Below are 20,109 nucleotides of genomic sequence, written 5' to 3' on the forward strand. Positions count from 1 at the left end.
ATAAAAATAAGAAAAAGTGAGCACATATCAAGTACATGAGATGAAAAGCCCTTGAAAGTGAGTCCAAAAGTTGTGGGGACAGTACAGTGATGGGGAGAGTGAAGTTATCCCCACTGGTTCAAGTAATTGATGGTTGAGGGTTAATGACTGTTCCTGATCCTGATTTTGATGGTCCTAAGACTGCTGTACCACCTTCCTGATGGCAGCAGTGACAAGAGAGTAGTTCCTGATAATGGATGCTGCTTTCCTGCAACAGCGCTCCATGTAGATATGCTCAGTGGTGGTGGTGGTGGCTTTACCGATGGACTGGGCCGTATCCACTACTTTTTGTAGCGTGGAGTTCACACTTTCTCTTTGTGGTTTTCTCTAGATGCTCCGGTTTCCTGCCACGCATCAGAGATGAGGGTTACTAGGTTAATTGGCCACTACAATTTTTCCTTGGTGTATAGATGAGTGTTTTAATCTGGGGGATTTGATGGGAATGTAGGAAGAATAAAGTGGGGTTAGTGTAAATAGGTGCTTGATAGTTTACACCAACTCTGAGGAGCTGTATAATGCTGTGGGTAAAATTTTTATTTTTAAAAAAAGTCTTGAGTACTGTCAGCTTGCCAGCTTCACTGAAGGAAACCATTTGAAACTTTTGGTAGTTTTAAGTTTGTTGGAAATAACTGAAGTTGGCATCTCCTACACTAATGAAAGTAGCGGTGTGAAAATGGCACACCATGAATATTCCAGTGATCCATGGTGCTATTGTGCTTCTGATGGTGAAACTTATTTCAAACCTTGAAAATGGTATTTAATTTCTTTTTGAAGGAAACCCTCTGTTGTAACAAAGCACATTGTATCAGATGATGAAACATCAAATGACAATACATCTGATTGTGAAAAACTAACTTCAAATATTGAGGACACAGATGATTTAGATGTGAATTGTTTGCCTAAAGGTAGGTCTCACAGTCTTGTACAGTTCAAAATGTTTGGGAAATGCTATAAGCACAAATCTGCACTTTTGGTAATTGAAAATGACTATGGTATGACTTGGTAAATAAACATAATTTCTAGAGTATAACGTGTAAACTGTTCGATAAATCTAATTTGAATATCTAGCATTGAAAATTCTAGAACGCCACGCCATTTTTTTACATTAGAGGACTGAGGAGAAATGTTAAATACTTTGTCAGAGATGGTATCTAGCATGTACACAGACCTTACCCAGATATTCATATGTATGGCATCTTTTGTTTAAAGTGTGTTGAATGTGAAGAATGTAGTGTGGAGTAGTGCCTTGCAAATTCCCTCTGTGCTTAGGTCCTGATTTTAACAGTGCCTCAATGGAGACTTTGCCCAGACTATTCTCCACAGGACGTGGGGAACATCAAAAGGATAGTCCAGTGTGGGTTCCTCTTGTCCTGCTGTGTGTAGCTGGTTCAGTGCAACCCTGATATCTGGCTAGGAGTAAGCCACCAGTTTCTTCAGCCTCCTGTTAACTTACAGCTTTTCTCTTAAAGAAAAATAGGTAATATTAATTGTCTATTTTTAATAATGTTTAATATTTTACATTAAAATTTTTAAATCACCTTTTAAGGCACAGTCGTTGTACAGCCTGAACCAGTATGGAATGAAGATAAAGATAACTTCCGAGGACCTGAATTTAGAAACAGAAATCCTAAAAACAAAATGGAAACATCTAAGAAACGTGGAGGTAGACAAAATATTTTGCTTAACTATTAAAAATTCTAATGACGTTGTAGTTTTCTCTAAATGCTTGATCAAGTTATTGAAATTATTTTGAGTTTTGTCCGGACTGGTGGCAGGGAAAGAATGGATTTGGTTTCAGTTTCTAAAAGTGAAAATAAGGTTTAAAAGTTAAGTAATAATATTAAAACCAGCAATTGTTGTTTTTGGACAAGAATTCAATCCCTCAGCCCTGTTCTTTTTATTGAGATTACGATTGGTTAGGAATGAGTCACCAGCTAAGACTGAGAAGGATTAAATTCTGTGTTCACTTCCTTAAGACCTAGCAAAATCCTGAACCCTTGGTTTGAAATTGTTACGTTAACAGGTATCCCGTGTGCAAGTAAGTGCTGTTAAGGCTTTCCTTAATTTCTCTCTTGATTGTCCTGGTTTTGATTTTGTTGTGTCATCTTGTCCACTTTTCATCAACTTTTCATCAGCAGAAATCTGTCAATCTTTCAAATTCCTTTTAAAAATTCCGCATTTGCCCCTGAATGTTCCAACAAATGAAACCTTGTAATTTTATCCTCGTAATCAAATCATGGAATGGCATTAATAAAAATGTGATTCTGTGCTCACTTCCAGACTGTAGCACTACTCAGATTGTGCGCACAGCTTTGGATGTAATTGGAGAAGTAGCCAGACAGTCACAGTAAAACTTCACGAATATTGCATTCAAGCCCTTGTATGTAAGGGCTAGCATACAACTATTTTAAAATCTGATTACTATGTTCAGTTATCTGTGTATATAGACAGCTGCTGTTTTGTGTTTTTTAACTTTTAAATACTAAATTGTCCAGAATGACTGATCTCAAACTTGACTGCATTTAGGTAGGCCTTCAGTTAATGTCTAAATATAATGGTCTACTCTATAATTGTTCACTGTTTGGCTATTAGTCCAGCTGCAAAGTGTGATGCCAATGGAGTGAGAACATGACTGTTGTTTTATTGTTTCCGCCTCTTTTTAATAGTATTGCTGATTTTCCTAGACATCAAAACGACTTGGCTTAGGAATCTTCTTGTGACAGCATACATTGTTAACTAATCAGAAGGAATTCTAAAATTATAAGTATTTTGAATTGAAAAGCAAATGTAGGGAATCTGAAATAAAGCAAACGTATAGTGGCTTGAAAAAGTATTCAGCCCCACCACTTTGTGCACATAAATGAACACTACAACCAGAGATTTTGATGCATTTAACTGACAATTTAATTTGTGAATCACGTGCTCCTTTTCTTTACGGTAGAGCCCAAAAAATGGAAAATTGTAAAGCATGAAAAACTAAAATTCAAAAACTGAAATAGCAGCAGTTCAAAAGTATTCATCCCTCTTTGCTCAGTACATAGTTGAGCCACCTCTTGCAGCTATTAAAGCCAGTAGTCTTTTTGGATAAATCCCTATTAGCTTTGCACAACACGATGGAGTAAGATTTACTCATTCTTCCTTGCTAAGTTGCTCAAGCAATGTCTGGTTAGTTGGGGCACAGCAGTGGACAACAGTCTTAAAGTTTTGCTAGAGATGTTCATTCGGGTTGAGGTCAGGACTCTGGGCCAGTCAAGGACATCAGTTTTCTTCATCTGAAGTCACTGCATGGTTGCTTTGGTAGTGTGCATTGGGTCATTGTCCTGATGAAGAATGAACTTAGAAACATAGAAAACCTACGGCACATTATGGGCCCTTCAGCCCACAATGCTGTGCCAAACATGTACTTACTTTAGAAGTTACCTTGGTTTACCCATAACCCTCTATTCATCTAAATTCCATGTACCTATCCAGGAGCCTCTTAAAAGACCCTATTGTATCCGCCTTCACCACAGTTGCTGGTAGCCCATTCCAAGCACTCACCATTCTCTGAGTAAAAAAAAAAACACTTACCCCTGACATCCCCTCTGTGCCTACTTCAAGAACCTTAAAACTGTGCCCTCTCATGTTAGCCATTTCACCCCTGGGGAGAAAGCCTCTGACTATCCACACAATCAATGCCTCTCATCATCTTATACACCTTTATCAGGTCACTTGTCATCCTCCGTTGCTCCAAGAGGAAAAGGCCAAGTTCATTCAACCTATTCTTGTAAGGCATGCTCCCCAATCCAGGCAACATCCTTGTAAACCTCCTGTGCACCCTTTCTATAGTTTTCATATCCTTCCTGTAGTGACGTGACGAGAACTGAACATAGTACTCGAAGTGGGGTCTGACCAGGGTACTATACAGCTGTGACATTACCTCTCCGCTCTTGAACTCAATCCCTCGGTTGATGAAGGCCAATGCACTGTATGCCTTCTTAACCACAGAGTCAATCTGCGCAGCAGATTTGAGTGTCCTATGGATACGGACCCCAAGATCCCTCTGATCTTCCACACTGCCAAGAGTCTTACCGTTAATATTATATTCTGCCATCATATTTGACCTACCAAAATAAATCACCTCACACTTATCTGGGTTCAACTCCATCTGCCACTTCTCACCCAGTTTTAACTCTTATCGATGTCCGGCTGTAACTTCTGACAGCCCTCCATACTATCCACAACACCCCCAACCTTTGTGTCATCAGCTAATTTACTAACCCATCCCTCCACTTCCTCATCCGGGTCATTTATAAAAATCACGAAGAGAAGGGATCCCAGAACAGATCCCTGAGACACACCACTGGTCAACGACCTCCATGCAGAATATGTCCCATCTACAGCCACTCTTTGCCTTCTGTGGGCAATCCAATTCTGGATCCACAAAGCAATGTCCCCTTGGATCCCATGCCTCCTTACTTTCTCAATAGGTCTTGCATGGGGTACCTTATCAAATGCCTTGCTGGAATCTATATACACTATATCTACTGCTATACCTTCATCAATGTGTTTAGTCATATCCTCAAAAAATTCAATCAGTCTCGTAAGGTTGCCCTGCCTTTGACAAAGCCATGCTGACTATTCCTAATCATATTATGCCTGTCCAAATGTTCATAAATCCTGCCTCTTAGGATCTTCTCCAGCAACTCCAGCAAGACTCACTGGTCTATAATTTCCTGGGCTTTCTCTACTCTCTTTCTTGAATAAGGGAACAACGTCTGCAACCCTCCAATCCTCTGGAACCTCTCCTGTCCGCATTGATGATGCAAAGGTGATTGCCAGAAGCTCAGCAATCTCCTCCCTCGCCTCTCACAGTAGCCTAGGGTAAATCTCATCTGGTCCTGGTGAGTTATCCAACTTGATGCTTTCAAAAAGCTGCAGCACATCCTCTTTCCCAATGTCTATCTGCTCGAGCTTTTACAGTCCGCTGTAAGTCATCCCTACATTCGCCAAGGTCCTTTCCCGTAGTGAACATCGTAGTATTCATCTAGTGTCTCCGCTATCTTCTCTGGTTCCATACACACTTTTCCACGGTCACACTGGATTGGTCCTATTCGCTCATGTCTTATCCTCTTGCTCTTCACATACTTGTAGAATGCCTTGGTGCTTTCCTTAATCCTGCTCGCCATGGCCTTCTCGTGGCCCCTTCTGGCTCTCCTAATTTCATTCTTAAGCTCCTTCCTGCTAGCCTTATAATTTTCTAGATCTCTAATTACCTAGTTTTTTTTTTGAACCTTTAGTAAGCTTTTCTTTTCTTGACTAGATTTTCAACAGTCTTTGTACACCATCGAGGCGACTGCACAAACGCATGGACGTCAGTGAGTTAGAACAGCGAGAAGAGTTTAAAAAGAAGACAGCTTTATAGAGCAGGCAACAGAGCAGAGGGAGACAGAGTAGGAGGGCTTTGGCTCAACGGCGCTTAGGCGATAATGGGTCGAGGCGAGTTCAGTTACTTGTGAAGAATAGAAGCAGGAAGGATGTTTGTGAGGCTAGTGTACTGTACTGGGTGTCAGATGTGGGAAGTCCAGGAGACTCCCAGTCTCCCAGACGGCGACAGCTGCACCAGATGCGTCAAGCTGCAGCTCCTTAGGGACCGGGTTAGGGACTGGCGATGCAGCTCAATGACCTTCGTCTGGTCCGGGAGAGTGAGAAGGTGATAGATAGGATCTATAGGCAAATAGTCACACCGGGGCTTCGGGAGACAGATAAATGGGTAACAGTCAGGAGAGGAAAGGGCAAGAGTCAGATACTAGGGAGTACCCCTGTGGCTTTCTCCCTTAACGATAAGTACTCCTGTTTGAGTACTGTGGGGGGGGGGGCAGCCTCCCTGGGGGAAGCAACAGTGGCCACACCTTTGGCACAGAGGCCGGCCCTGTGCCTTCGAAGGGTAGGGAAAGGAAGAGGATGGCAGCAGTGATAGGGGACTCTGAGCTCATCCGCTTTGTTCATGATACACCTTGCCTTAAAATAGATACATCTCAAACCATCAGTCTGAGTATATTCCTTCTCTATCACCTGCCTATCCTCCCTCTCACACTGTCTACAAGCTTTCTCTATTTGTGAGCCAACCACCCATTCCTCCGTCTCTTCAGTTGGGTTCCCACCCCTCATCAATTCTAGTTTAAACTCTCCCCAATATCCTTAGCAAACTTCCCTGCCAGGATATTGGTCCCCCTTGGATTCAAGTGCAACCCATCCTTGTACAGGTCACGTCTGCCCCAAAAGAGGTCCCAATGATCCAGAAATCTGAATCCCTGCCCTCTGCTCCAATCCCTCAGCCACACATTTATCCTCCACCTCACTCTATTCCTACACTTACTGTCGCGTGGCACAGGCGGTAATCCCAAGATTACTGCCTTTGAGGTCCTGCTTTTCAACTTCCTTCCTAACTCCCTGTAGTCTGTTTTCAGGACCTGCTCCCTTTTCCTACCTATGTTGTTAGTACCAATATGTACCGCAACCTCTGGCTGTTCACCTTCCCACTTCAGGATGTTGTGGATGCAATCAGAAACATCCCGGACCCTGGCACTTGGGAGGCAAACTACCATCCACGTTTCTTTCCTGCATCCACAGATCGCCTGTCTGACCCCCTAACTACAGAGTCATCTATCACTACTGCCACCTTCTTCCTATCCCTACCCTTCTGAGCCAGAGGCACGGCCACTGTTGCTTTCCCCAGGTAGCTTCCCCCTCCCCCCCCCCAACAGTACTCAAACAGTAGTACTTGTTAAGGGGGACAGCCACAGGGGTACTCTCTAGTATCTGACTCTTGCCCTTCCTTCTCCTGACTGTTACCCACTTATATGTCTCCTGACGTCCTGGTGTGACTACTTGCTTATAGTTCTTTATCACTTCCTCACTTTCCCTGACCAGACGAAGGTCATCGAGCTGTAGCTCAACGCATCTGGTGCAGATGTGGCCATCCGGGAGGCTGGGTGTCTCCCGGACATCCCACATCTGACACCCAGTACAGTACACTGGTCTCACAGACATACTTCCTATTCTTCGCAAATAAGTTACCTCGCCTTGACCCATTATCGCCGAAGCCCCGTTGAGCCAAAGCCCTTGTACTTCGACTCCCTCTACTCCTATCACTCTTTAAACTCTTTGTACCCGTCTAACTGGCTGATGTCCACACGCTTGCGCAGTCGTTCCTCAATCAAATCGCCAAAAAAAATCTCCTTTTATACTCTTCCCGCCCCAGTATAAGCTTTCTGGCAGTGGCTAGTAGTTTTTTATTCAGGATCTCTCTGTACTGAGCAGCTTTCATCTTTCCATCAATCTTGACCAGATACCATACTTTACAGTAGGGATGGTGTTACTTGGCTGATGCACACAATATTGGATTACATCACATGTACAGCTTAGTATTGAGGCCAAAATGTTCCACTTTAGTCTCATTGGACCACAAGACCTTCTTTCACGTGTTTACAGTATCTTCTAAGTGATGGACAAGGATGTGCTTATTTTAGCCAGGGCTTCTTCCTTGTTACTTTTCCATAAATACCCTTTTTGTGCAAGGCCTTAGAGATTGTGGAGCCATAAACTTCGTCTCCAGTTGTAGCCACTGACTCGTTCAGCTCACTCATACTTCTCACTTAGCATCACTGAACCTTCTCTTACCAGTACCATTCTTCTCCAGTGACTAAGTGTGTCTGCAGTTTCATATTTTTTCCACTGTTGCAATAAACTGCACTGAGCTTGCAGGTAGTATAACAATTGTTCATCCCAGTTTGGCAAAGGAATAAACTGGGGAAGGTAGTGCACCTGTGGCTGACAAAGGAAATTAGGTATAGTATCAATTCCAAAGAAGAAACATACAAATTAGCCAGAAAAAGCGGCTCACCTGAGGACTGGGAGAAATTCAGAGTCCAGCAGAGGAGGACAAAGGGCTTAATTAGTAAAGGGAAAAAAGATTATGAGAGAAAACTGGCAGGGAACATTAAGAACTGACTGTAAAAGCTTTCATAGATATGTGAAAAGAAAAAGATAGGTTAATACAAATGTAAGTCCTTTACAGTCAGAAACAGGTAAATTGATCATGGGGAACAAGGACATGGCAGACCAACTGAATAACTACTTTGGTTCTGCCTTCACGAAGGAGGACATAATTAATCTTCTGGAAATAGAAGGGGACCGAGGGTCAAGTGAGATGAGGAACGGAGGGAAATACATGTTAGTAGGGAAGTGGTGTTAGGTAAATTGAAGGGATTAAAGGCAGGTAAATCCCCAGGGCCATGGTCTGCATCCCAGAGTGCTTAAGGAAGTAGCCCAAGAAATAGTGGATGCATTAGTGATAATTTTTCAAAACTCTTTAGATTCTGGACTAGTTCCTGAGGATTGGAGGGTGGCTAATGTAACCCTGGTTTTTAAAAAAGGAGGGAGAGAGAAACTGGGGAATCATAGACCGGTTAGCCTAACATCGATGGTGGGAAAAATGCTGGAGTCAGTTATCAAAGATGTGATAACAGCACATTTGGAAAGCGGTGAAATCATAGGATAAAGTCAGCGTGGATTTGTGAAAGGAAAATCATGTCTGAGGAATCTCATAGAATTTTTTGAGGATGTAACTAGTAGAGTGGATAGGGGAGAACCAGTGGATGTGGTATATTTGGATTTTCAAAAGGCTTTTGACAAGGTCCCACACAGGAGATTAGTGTGCAAACTTAAAGCACATGGTATTGGGGGTATGGTATTGATGTGGATAGAGAATTGGTTGGCAGACAGGAAGCAAAGAGTAGGAATAAAACGGGACCTTTTCAGAATGGCAGGCAGTGACTAGTGGGGTACCGCAAGGCTCAGTGCTGGGACCCCAGTTGTTTACAATATATATTAATGACTTGTTGGGGGAATTAAATGCAGCATCTCCAAGTTTGCAGATGACATGAAGCTGGGCGGCAGTTTTAGCTGTGAGGAGGATGCTAAGAGGATGCAGGGTGACTTGGATAGATTAGGTGAGTGGGCAAATTCATGGCAGATGCAATTTAATGTGGATAAATGTGAGGTTATCCACTTTGGTGGCAAAAACAGGAAAACAGATTATTATCTGAATGGTGACCAATTAGGAAAAGGGGAGGTGCAATGAGACCTGGGTGTCATTATACACCAGTCATTGAAAGTGGGCATGCAGGTACAGCAGGCGGTGAAAAAGGCGAATAGTATGTTGGCATTCATAGCAAAAGGATTTGAGTACAGGAGCAGGGAGGTACTACTGCAGTTGTACAAGGCCTTGGTGAGACCACACCTGGAATATTGTGTGCAATTTTGGTCCCCTAATCTGAGGAAAGACATTCTTGCCATAGAGGGAGTACAAAGAAGGTTCACCAGATTAATTCCTGGGATGGCAAGACTTTCATATGATGGAAGACTGGATCGACTAGGCTTATACTCGCTGGAGTTTAGAAGATTGAGGGGGGATCTTATTGAAATGTATAAAATCCTAAAGGGATTGGACAGGCTAGATGCAGGAAGATTGTTCCCAATGTTGGGGAAGTCCAGAACGAGGGGTCACAGTTTAGCGATAAAGGGGAAGCATTTTAGGACCAAGATGAGGAAAAACTTCTACACACAGAGAGTGGTGAATCTGTGGAATTCTCTGCCACAGGAAACAGTTGAAGCCAGTTCATTGGCTATATTTAAGAGGGAGTTAGATATGGCCCTTGTGGCTAAATGGATCGGGGTATGGAGAGAAGGCAGGTACAGGGTTCTGAGTTGGATGATCAGCCATGATCATACTGAATGGTGGTGCAGGCTCGAAGGGCCGAATGGCCCAATCCTGCACCTATTTTCTATGTTTGGAGGTCTTGTACCCTTTCCCAGATTTGTGCTTCTCTATGGTTATTTCTCTGACTTGTCTTGAACGCTCTTTTATCTTCATTTGGCTTGGCCTGTTGAAAATTTACCATACTGTTAGACCTTACAGAGGGAGTGGATATTTATTCTATTAAATTCATTGAAAACAGGTGATCCTTCAATTATCTAGTTACATTATGTATTGGATGAGTTGGTAAGATACAGTATTGTACCTGCAGTAAGTTAGCATAGTAATTACAAAGGGATGAATATGTTTTCAGCCTCGCAATTTTGTTTTATAATTTTTAATATATTGTTGACAGTTTTTGGAATTTTTCTGTTGATTTGACATGATGCAGAATGTTTGTAGATTAGCTCAAAAAATCCTACTTCAAAAGATTTTAAATTTAGAAAATGAGACTAATGTGAAAATAGTAGTGGGGGCTAACTACTTTTTCAAGGCACTGTAAGTGCTCTGACAAATAATTACCATTCCAGGTTAATTTATTAATTTGCCCTTTCTCCACCGATGCTAAGTATTTCCTGTGTTTATTATTTTAAAAATTAACTATGATTCAGAATTTTGACTTTAAAGGATATTTTGGGATGAAGATTTCTGCTTCATTGGTTTTGCCTGGATTAATCTTTATCCTAATGTAGTTCCTGATTTGGGTTAGCAAGTGAATTTATATCTGGAATTCTGATTCTGAACTTTAAAACTTAAAATCTAGTGGTATGCTAATCCTTACAACAGGGGCTTGAATGCAGTAAGGGTGATGTTTTATCATGGATATACCGGCTGTTGGTCCCTTTGCACCTGAAGCTGTGCAACATAATTCTGGGTACTAGATTGCATTAGAAATACAGTGCTCTCTTTTATTTTGCTTTATTTTGGCAGCCATTGAGCTAATATACAATGTAAACTTGAAATTTTTCACTGCCAGATGAAAATCTGCAAGGAATAGTCAGCTGCACTGCTTGCGGGCAGCAAGTAAACCACTTTCACAAGGATTCAGTCCAGCGGCATCCTGCACTGAAAGTTCTTATTTGTAAGGTAGGTGTTTTTCAAATATACCATGCTCCAGTGAAACATGAGCAACTATCTGTGATGTAATGATCAGGTATTTAAAGTAATTAAATTAGTGGCAAATTTAAGCATGATTGAGAATGCTCCTGCCTGGAGGTCTTATCAGGTTAATTTTATTTGGCTGAAGTGGAAGGCTAAATCCTTATACATTTCATACAATGTTGAAATCCATAGATTAATTGCAAGGGTAGTCACTTGATCTTGTTAAGAATCTGCTGTATAGACACCATCCTATGGCCAAAAGGGCTTTTGATACTTTATAATGTTAGTGTGATGCTAACACAGCTGTTTTGGAGTTCAGTTCCATCACTGTTCTGTAAAGAGTCTCTGTAATTCCTCCTCGAATGCGTGGGTTTTCTCCTCTGATTTCCCCCCACAGTCCAGAGGTGTACCTGGTGGTTTAATTGGTCATTGTAAATTGTCCTGTGATTAGGTTAGGGTTAATTGGATTTATTGAGGTGGCCTGAAGTGCTGGAAGGGCCTAGTCCGAGCTGTATTGCTGAATCAATAATGTTGATTATGCTGTAGAGTTTGAAGGTCTGATTATATTTTGTAGGACTGGAAGTATAGTCTTTCAAAACTTGGATTGAGACAATTGATAGCTTGCATAATAAAGTAGAATCTTGTTCATACAATGTCAGATGCTTAATAGGCCTTGATAACCAATTGCTGACATAACTTAGAATTCAATAGGTTTTCTCCCTCTAATTATGGAGCATACTACTTTATTGGAATAAATTCTGTGATTTTGTTTTGTTAATGGATTCCTCTTTTGGAGCAAGCAAGGGCAAGGGCTGCTGTTACTGGGAACATTGATTTCAATATACTTGGCAGAGCAATGGCATACACATCTAAGTTGCTGATGAACGCAGCAGGCCAGGCAGCATCTCTAGGAAGAGGTGCAGTCGACGTTTCAGGCCAAGACCCTTCGTCAGGACTAACTGAAGGAAGAGTGAGTAAGAGATTTGAAAGTTGGAGGGGGAGGGGGAGATCCAAAATGATAGAAGACAGGAGGGGGAGGGATGGAGCCAAGAGCTGGACAGGTGATTGGCAAAAGGGATATGAGAGGATCATGGGACAGGAGGTCCGGGAAGAAAGACAAGGGGGGTGGGGGGGGGTACCCAGAGGATGGGCAAGGGGTATATTCAGAGGGACAGATGGAGAAAAAGGAGAGTGAGAGAAAGAATGTGTGCATAAAAATAAGTAACAGATGGAGTACGAGGGGGAGGTGGGGCATTAGCGGAAGTTAGAGAAGTCGATGTTCATGCCATCAGGTTGGAGGCTACCCAGACGGAATATAAGGCTTCATCTTTACAGTAGAGGAGGCCGTGGATAGGCATGTTAGAATGGGAATGGGATGTGGAATTAAAATGTGTGGCCATTGGGAGATCCTGCTTTCTCTGGCGGACAGAGCGTAGGTGTTCAACAAAGCAGTCTCCCAGTCTGCGTTGGGTCTCGCCAATATATAGAAGGCCACATCGGGAGTACCGGATGCAGTATACCACCCCAGCTGACTCACAGGTGAAGTGTCGCCTCACCTGGAAGGACTGTTTGGGGCCCTGAATGGTGGTAAGGGTGGTACTGTAAAGATGAAGCCACACTCAGGTTGGAGGAACAACACCTTATATTCCGTCTGGGTAGCCTCCAACCTGATGGCATGAACATCGACTTCTCTAACTTCCGCTAATGCCCCACCTCCCCCTCGTACCCCATCTGTTATTTATTTTTATACACACATTCTTTCTCTCACTCTCCTTTTTCTCCCTCTGTCCCACTGAATATACCCCTTGCCCATTCTCTGGGTCCCCCCCCCCCCCCCGCCGTCTTTCTTCCCGGACCTCCTGTCCCATGATCCTCTCGTATCCCTTTTGCCAATCACCTGTCCAGCTCTTGGCTCCATCCCTCCCCCTCCTGTCTTCTCCTATCATTTTGGATCTCCCCCTCCTCCTCCAGCTTTCAAATCTCTTACTCAATCTTCCTTCAGTTAGTCCTGACGAAGGGTCTTGGCCTGAAGCGTCAACTTCACCTCTTCCTAGAGATGCTGCCTGGCCTGCTGCGTCCACTAGCAACTTTGATGTGTGTTGCTTGAATTTCCAGCATCTGCAGAATTCCTGTTGAGAGCAATGGCATAACTGAGTTAAGTAAAGGATTGTAATAATACAGCTGTTTAAATGTTTTCATGTTGAATGTGACTGAGTTCTAATGTACATTTTACAGAACTGCCATAAGTACTATATGAGTGATGACATTAGCAGAGATGCTGATGATATGGATGAACAGTGCAGGTGAGCAGTGCTTTATTTTCCTTTACTCATTATAGTCACATACCTGAAGTTTGAACTCTGGTTTGATCAATTTGGTGTTTTATTCATTCCCTTTTTACACCAGTTTAAGAAATGAAAATTTAACATTATAACCTTCAGGCGTAAAAGCTCCATTGGGTGAAGTGCCTAAAACCTCCTAGCACAGAAAAATGGAATTGGAAAAGTTTAATCATCTAATTTTAAGGATCATTTTGATAAGACTTTGTGGCTCAAGGGTATTTGTTGAAACTTGCCTGATTCAATTCTTGTACTTCTGCAATTATGACAAATGTATTATTTTGTTCCTAGGTTTGTTTCCCTCCCCTTCCCTCAGGATACGTAGTCAGGATGCCATTTAATATAGCCACTCTCGCTGGGCTGCTAAGATTCTTGTCTCAGTGTCATGGGTGATTATAGAAAAGGATTGGGGTGGATAGGGTGTGGGAAGTGATAACATGATCATAGCATGAATCCTGCGCACCTTTGTTTCAAGTAGATTAAAGTTGACCTTAAGTTCTGAACCAGTAAAGCAAAGATATAACAAACCAATTTAATGGGAGGATTACATTTCAAATTTGAGATAATCACTAATTTTTAAAAGGCTGAAGACTGAGCTATCTTGAAGATACAACAGCCATCTTCACAGCTGGATGCTTTTACAGCTCAGCACTTGGATACTTGTTTAAGTAGGAATCAGATTTTTGTATTTCATTCTTAACAGTTTCAATGAGACGAATGTAATTTTTTTGTACTAAAGCTGCATGTGATATAATTCCTTGCCATGTTGCTCTTGTTGCAGCTGTTGGCTTGGGTCTTCCATTAAAGAAAATAATTTCAAGGATCAAGATTATTATTTCTCTGACACTGTTTTTTTTTATTGTACTCATATTTGTTCTTCGCTGCAGATGGTGTGCTGAAGGTGGAAATCTGATTTGTTGTGACTTTTGTCACAATGCATTTTGTAAAAGCTGCATATTGCGTAACCTGGGTAGAAAAGAACTTTCCAATATTATGGATGAAAACAAAAAGTGGTACTGCTATGTATGTAATCCAGAGCCTTTATTGGATTTGGTCACAGCTTGTGACAGTGTATTTGAGTGTCTTGATCAGCTATGGCAGCAAAACAAAAGGAAGAAAGACTTCGAAAAGTTTAAATTTGACAATGAGAAATGCAAGTCTCCAGGCCCTCATGACAGTGACAAGTCTGTAGATCAAGATTATAAAAATACTCAAAGAATTTCCAGTAAAGATTGTAATGGACAGGAAAAAGATACAAGTTCATTGAAGAGTCTTTCTTCAGGATCTGGAACTATTACATATTCCTACAAGGCATTGAAAGTACCAAAAGAGATTCTGAAGAAGGCTCGCAAACTAATTGATACAACTGCTAACTTGAATATTAGCTTTGTTAATTTTTTAAAACAAAAAGACTTGGATGAATCTGAGCCTAATGTAAACATGAGACAATTGAGAGCTTTTAAATCTGTGCTTGGTGATCTAAAGAAAGTACATCATGCATTGGAGGAGGTCATAGATAAAGAAATTCAAGACTTGGAAACGGAGCAAAAAAAATCTACTGAATCCTTACAAGATTGTGTTATCAAAGTTGAGGCACAGAAATCCACTAAAAATGAGAATAATGCAGTACCTGGTAAAACAATGGCAGAAAAATGTGTTTTGGCAGAAGACAAATCTGATCAAATGGAAGTGACTTTGGTTTCAAGTGAACTTGATAAGGCTACTGAAGATGAAAAAATAAAGGTAGAAAAAGATAAATTAATGCTTAATCCAGCAGTAAATAGTATTGCCAATGACTGTTCGTTAAGTGACCCTTTGGACAACAACAATTCAGATGCTCCACACGGGAGCTCAAGTGAGGGGCTTGAATCAGAAATGGCAGAAGCCACTTTACTTAACAGTTTAGATGAAGCATTGCATATGGGATGTGTTTCTTCACTAACTGGAGGTTTGTTTGAGGCTTCTGACTCATTGCTACCAGATACGGATACAGTGAATAATTCTGCAAGTCAGTGTGCAATGCCTGATACTGTTGAAAGTCGCAATAATTCAGAAAAATCTTCAGAGTTTGACTCTGATTCGAGTACAAAATGTTCAGTGAAACGTGAAATTTCAACAAAATTGTCCCCAGTTTCACAGAAGAAGGGTAAGAAAACAGCACAGGGTCTACGTGGGAAAAAATTGCTGAGGAGGAGTAAACGAGGTGTAGCTGAGCCTGGGGATGGTGGCGATAATGAAGGTGAGGCAGGGGGTGGTTGTGATAGTGAAGCTGAGGCTAGGGCAAATGAAGCTGAGTCTGCAGGGCATGATGACAGTGAAGTTGAGGTTCCTGGGAATATTGGCAATGATGCAGAGGCTGCTGGGGATGGGAGTGAAGTTGAAGCAATGAGGGATAATACTGATGCTGGTGGAGTTGATGACAAGAGTGGTGCTGAAGTTGCATCAGCATCTGATACAGGTGAAGATAAGAACCATGATACTGGAGAAGACAGTGGTGATAGAAATGGTAGCCAGGTTAATATAGGGCTTGGGGATGGCATCAGTGCTGCAGACAGTATGACTAAAAACAAAAAGATTGCAGAGAAATCTCAAATGAGCAAAGCAAATTTTACAAGAAGAAGGAAGAAAAAATCTAATGAAGAAAATGTTGAAAATGATGCTGCAAATGATGCATTGGTTCTGTCAGAGGACCCTGATACCAAGCGCTCACCTCGTTTTAAGACTACACCCCTAAGACGTCCTGGAGGGGCAGGGACTGTCAATTCTAGATCGGAGGAAGACACTGAAAGTGGTGGTGGCAAGAAACGTAGGAAATCAAAAAATAAATCAAAGGACAATGAAAAAGTAAATTCTTCAGGTAAAGTCAAGACTAGCCGATCAAAAACATCAAATGAGAGTGTCAAGTCTGAGATGGAAGAATCTGATCCTGATAAATCAGATACATTGCATAAACCTGGTGAACAAATTACCTCTGATTCTGATGAGATACCAGAGGTACTGAGAAAGGCAGCAGTGAAACATGATAGTTCATCTGATGCTGATAACAAAGATAGTGATTCATCACAAAAAGTTAAAAAGACACGGTTGTTTGATCTGAGAAAACGAATGCCCCGAGCAAATAACACAGATAGTCTTAAACGGAAGAGGAAGTGTTCAACCTCCAGCTCAGATTTTGGTGGAAAGGAAAGAAAAAGAACTAGTAAAAGGACTTGTGTTATTAATAAAAAAAGACGACATCATTCTGACTCCTCCAACTATGACTCTGACCTAGAAAAGGAAATCAAGAACTTGAGTAAAATCAGTGCTGCAAAAAAATCATCTTCAAAGAAAGCAAAAAAGCAGGCAACAGAGGAAGATGAGGATGATTCATTCAAAGATGATGAGAAAGCTTCTGCAAAATCTGTTCAAGAGAAGACAACACGATTGAAACGCAAGAAAAGAGCTATGGAAAGAAAGCAAACCTCTTCATCCTCGTCAGATGGTGATGAAGCAGCTGAGCAAGTGGACAAGCATGATCTTCCTGGAGAAGGAAGTAGCGATGAACAAAAAATACAGCCTATCATGGAAAACGTTATGCTTGCAACTGGATCTGGATTTTGCCAGTCATCAGGTAGGTGAATTTTATCTAATATTTTTACATATTGCATGAGTGCCTTGTGTTCTCAAAGCATGCCATATTTAACTATATTGGCTTTCTCAAAACATTTGGCAAGAACCTTGGCCCTGTCCTTTCCTATCAGACTCCCCCCCCCCCCCCCTTCTCCAGCCCTGTATCTCTTTCACCAATCAGCTATCATCTTGTGTTTCTCTCTCCCCTCCTTCACCTTTTAAATCTATTCCTCATACTTTTTTCTCCAGTCGTGCCGAAGGGTCTCGGCCCGAAATGTTGACTGCTTTTTTTTCATACATGCTGTTTGGCCTGCTGAGTTCCTCCAGCATTTTGCATGTGTTATCTTGAAAACTGAGTTAGTGTTCTTAGTATAGTAATAAAGGACCAATCTCTAAATTTTTGATTGAACAATGTTAAATATTATTTTTAGTAGGTGGAGGAAATCAATGGTGAATTGAGTGCTTACTTTTAAAAGTTGTTTTTAGTATCTGATCATTGTTGGCAACATATATATTGCCCATCTCTGACTGCTCTTAATAGGGTAATCGTGAGCAATCACCTTGAAACACTGAAATACTATTAGTGAAGAAACAAGTGTTGTTTAGTGGTGACTAGACTGGTGATGTATTCCCAGGTCAGGGTGTTGTGTGACTTGAAGGGGAGCTTGCTGAAGTGTTCTCATTTCCTGCTGCCTTTGTTGTCTTCAAATGTAGAAGCCAGTGCATTTTATAGGCAATGCGTAGCATGGCCCCTGTATGCCACATTGTTTAGGGTGTTGATTGTGTGCCAGTTAAGGGCAGTTGCCCTCATCTCATGTTTGGAATTCAACTCATTTCAGTGTTTGCACCACAGTCGTTTTGAGATCTGAAACAAAGGATTATGGCAGAACCCATTTATTGATACAATTAAAATTGTTCACTGTTGTATATACAACCCTCATTTGGTAATAAGTAGTACATCATTTGGCTTGAAATCTTTTCAACAGGCTTTTTAAAAGCTTGTATTTCATAACCATATGATTGCTGCATATGAAATACTTTTAAATGCTGGCACTCTGTGATTAAGGATAATTTCTCTATATAGTTTCTAAGTAGCTTTTTGAAGTATCAGAATCAGGTTTATTATCACTGGCATGTGACAAGAAATTTGTTAACTTAGCAGCAGCAGTTCAATGCAATACATAGTATAGAAGAAAACAAAATAAAATAATAATAAATAAATCAATCAATTACAGTGTGTATGTATCTGTTTAAATATATAAGATTAAAAATTGTGCAGAAAAAACAGAAATACTATATATTTAAAAAAAAGTGAGGTAGTGTCCAAGGGTTCAATGTCCATTTAGGAATCAGATGGCAGAGGAGAAGCTGTTCCTGAATCACTGAGTGTGTGCCATCAGGCTTCTGTACTTCCTACCTGATGGTAACAGTGAGAAAAGGGCATGCCCTGGGTGCTGGAGTCCTTAATAATGGACGCTGCCTTTCTGAGACATTGCTTCCTGAAGATCTCCTGGGTACTTTGTAAGCTAGTACCCAAGATGGAGCCGACTAAATTTATGACCCTCTGCAGCTTCTTTGGGTCCCGTGCAGTAGCACCCTGCAATACCAGGCAGTGATGCAGCCTGTCAGAATGCTCTCCATGGTACATCTATAGAAGTTTTTGAGTGCATTTTTTTGACATACGAAATCTCTTCAAACTCCTAATGAAATATAGCCGCAGTCTTGCCTTCTTTATAACTGCATCAATATGTTGGGACCAGGTTAGATCCTCGGAGATCTTGACACCCAGGAACTTGAAACTGCTCACACTCTCCATTTCTGATCCCTCTATGAGGATTGGTATGTGTTCCTTCATCTTACCCTTCCTGAAGTCCATAATCAACTCTTTGGTCTTACTGACGTTGAGTGCCAGGTTGTTGCTGTGACACCACTCCATTATTTGGCATATCTCACTCCTGTACGCCCTCTCATCACCACCTGAGACTCTACCAACAATGGTTGTATCGTCAGCAAATTTATAGATGGTATTTGAGCTATGCTTAGCCACACGGTCATGGGTATATAGAGAGTAGAGCAGTGGGCTAAGCACACACCCCTGAGATGCACCAGTGTTGATCGTCAGCGAAGAGGATATGTTACCACCAATCCGCACAGATTGTGGTCTTCCGGTTAGGAAGTTGAGGATCCAATTGCAGAGGGAGGTACAGGGGCCCAGGTTCTGCAACTTCTCAATCAGGATTGTAGGAATGATGGTATTAAATACTGAGCTTTAGTCAATGAATAGCATCCTGACATAGGTGTTTGTGTTATCATTGAGTAATCTTGTTGACAATTGAATGTAATTGTAGTGATGTTGTAGTGCTATTGTCAAGCTTAAATGCAGTATTCCACTAAATTTCTATGGAAGTAACGATACATATAAAAATTTGTGTAGAACTGTTGGTCCTGTCACCAAGATCCTGAAAGCTCTTAATGACATAGATTTGGAAAGGATGCTTCATCTTCTGGGAGAATTCTGTAACCTGGTTTTTAAAGAAAAAGCATGCTACCCATTTAGGATGTGTATGACAGTTTTTGATGATGTTTGGAGCTTTCTTCCTCAGAATAATATGAGCAGAAACTTTGACTGTTTTTAAGGATTGATTGCAGATATGAAAAGGGATGAAATGTAATGGGGATAGGTGGGAGTGCCATGTTTTAGTTTTGATGATGAGATTGACAGTAGGCTTGAGAGGCCAGATAGGATTGTCACACAGGATGAATATAACTCGTGTTGGACTAGAGAAGACACTAATCCAGCCACTCTTACCGTTATGATACTATAGATATTGATATATAAATTATCTGCAATGCATGTTTTTCTCCTGAGCAAAGCTTTGAACTTGATTTTAAAAAAACTTAGGCACTGCTGAACATGCTGTTATCCATGACTTATATGCAGGTGTGCCAAGTAATGAATGCTAATGCAGATGATTTATATGGATCTATAAGATCTGATACACGATAACGGGGCACCACAGTAGCGCAGCGTTTAGCATAATGCTATTATGGCTTGGGCGTCGGAGTTCAGATGCATCCTTCCTGTGAATGATTGTTTTTCTTCTGGGTTCTCCAGTTTCCTTCCACATTCCAAAGATGTACCGGTTAGTAGGTTAATTGATTATTGTAAATTGTCCTGTGATTATGCTAAGGTTAAATAGATGGGTTGATGGTGGTGCGGTT

At 41.3% G+C, this 20,109-nt stretch overlaps 1 protein-coding gene across 6 annotated transcripts in view; it reads left to right on the forward strand.

Moving 5' to 3' along the window:
- Positions 1 to 20,109, forward strand: part of atrx (ATRX chromatin remodeler) — a 202,025-nt gene that overhangs the window by 39,532 nt on the left and 142,384 nt on the right. For all 6 annotated transcript variants that reach the window (XM_072270906.1, XM_072270902.1, XM_072270901.1 and 3 more), the window contains 5 exons: positions 814 to 944; positions 1,586 to 1,702; positions 10,815 to 10,924; positions 13,175 to 13,242; positions 14,166 to 16,888. In XM_072270906.1, the coding sequence (XP_072127007.1) occupies positions 814 to 944; positions 1,586 to 1,702; positions 10,815 to 10,924; positions 13,175 to 13,242; positions 14,166 to 16,888 (3,149 nt within the window). The remainder of the gene's footprint in view (positions 1 to 813; positions 945 to 1,585; positions 1,703 to 10,814; positions 10,925 to 13,174; positions 13,243 to 14,165; positions 16,889 to 20,109) is intronic.

The sequence above is a fragment of the Mobula birostris genome, chromosome 10 (genome assembly GCF_030028105.1).
Source record: "Mobula birostris isolate sMobBir1 chromosome 10, sMobBir1.hap1, whole genome shotgun sequence".
Classification (NCBI taxonomy): domain Eukaryota; kingdom Metazoa; phylum Chordata; class Chondrichthyes; order Myliobatiformes; family Myliobatidae; genus Mobula; species Mobula birostris.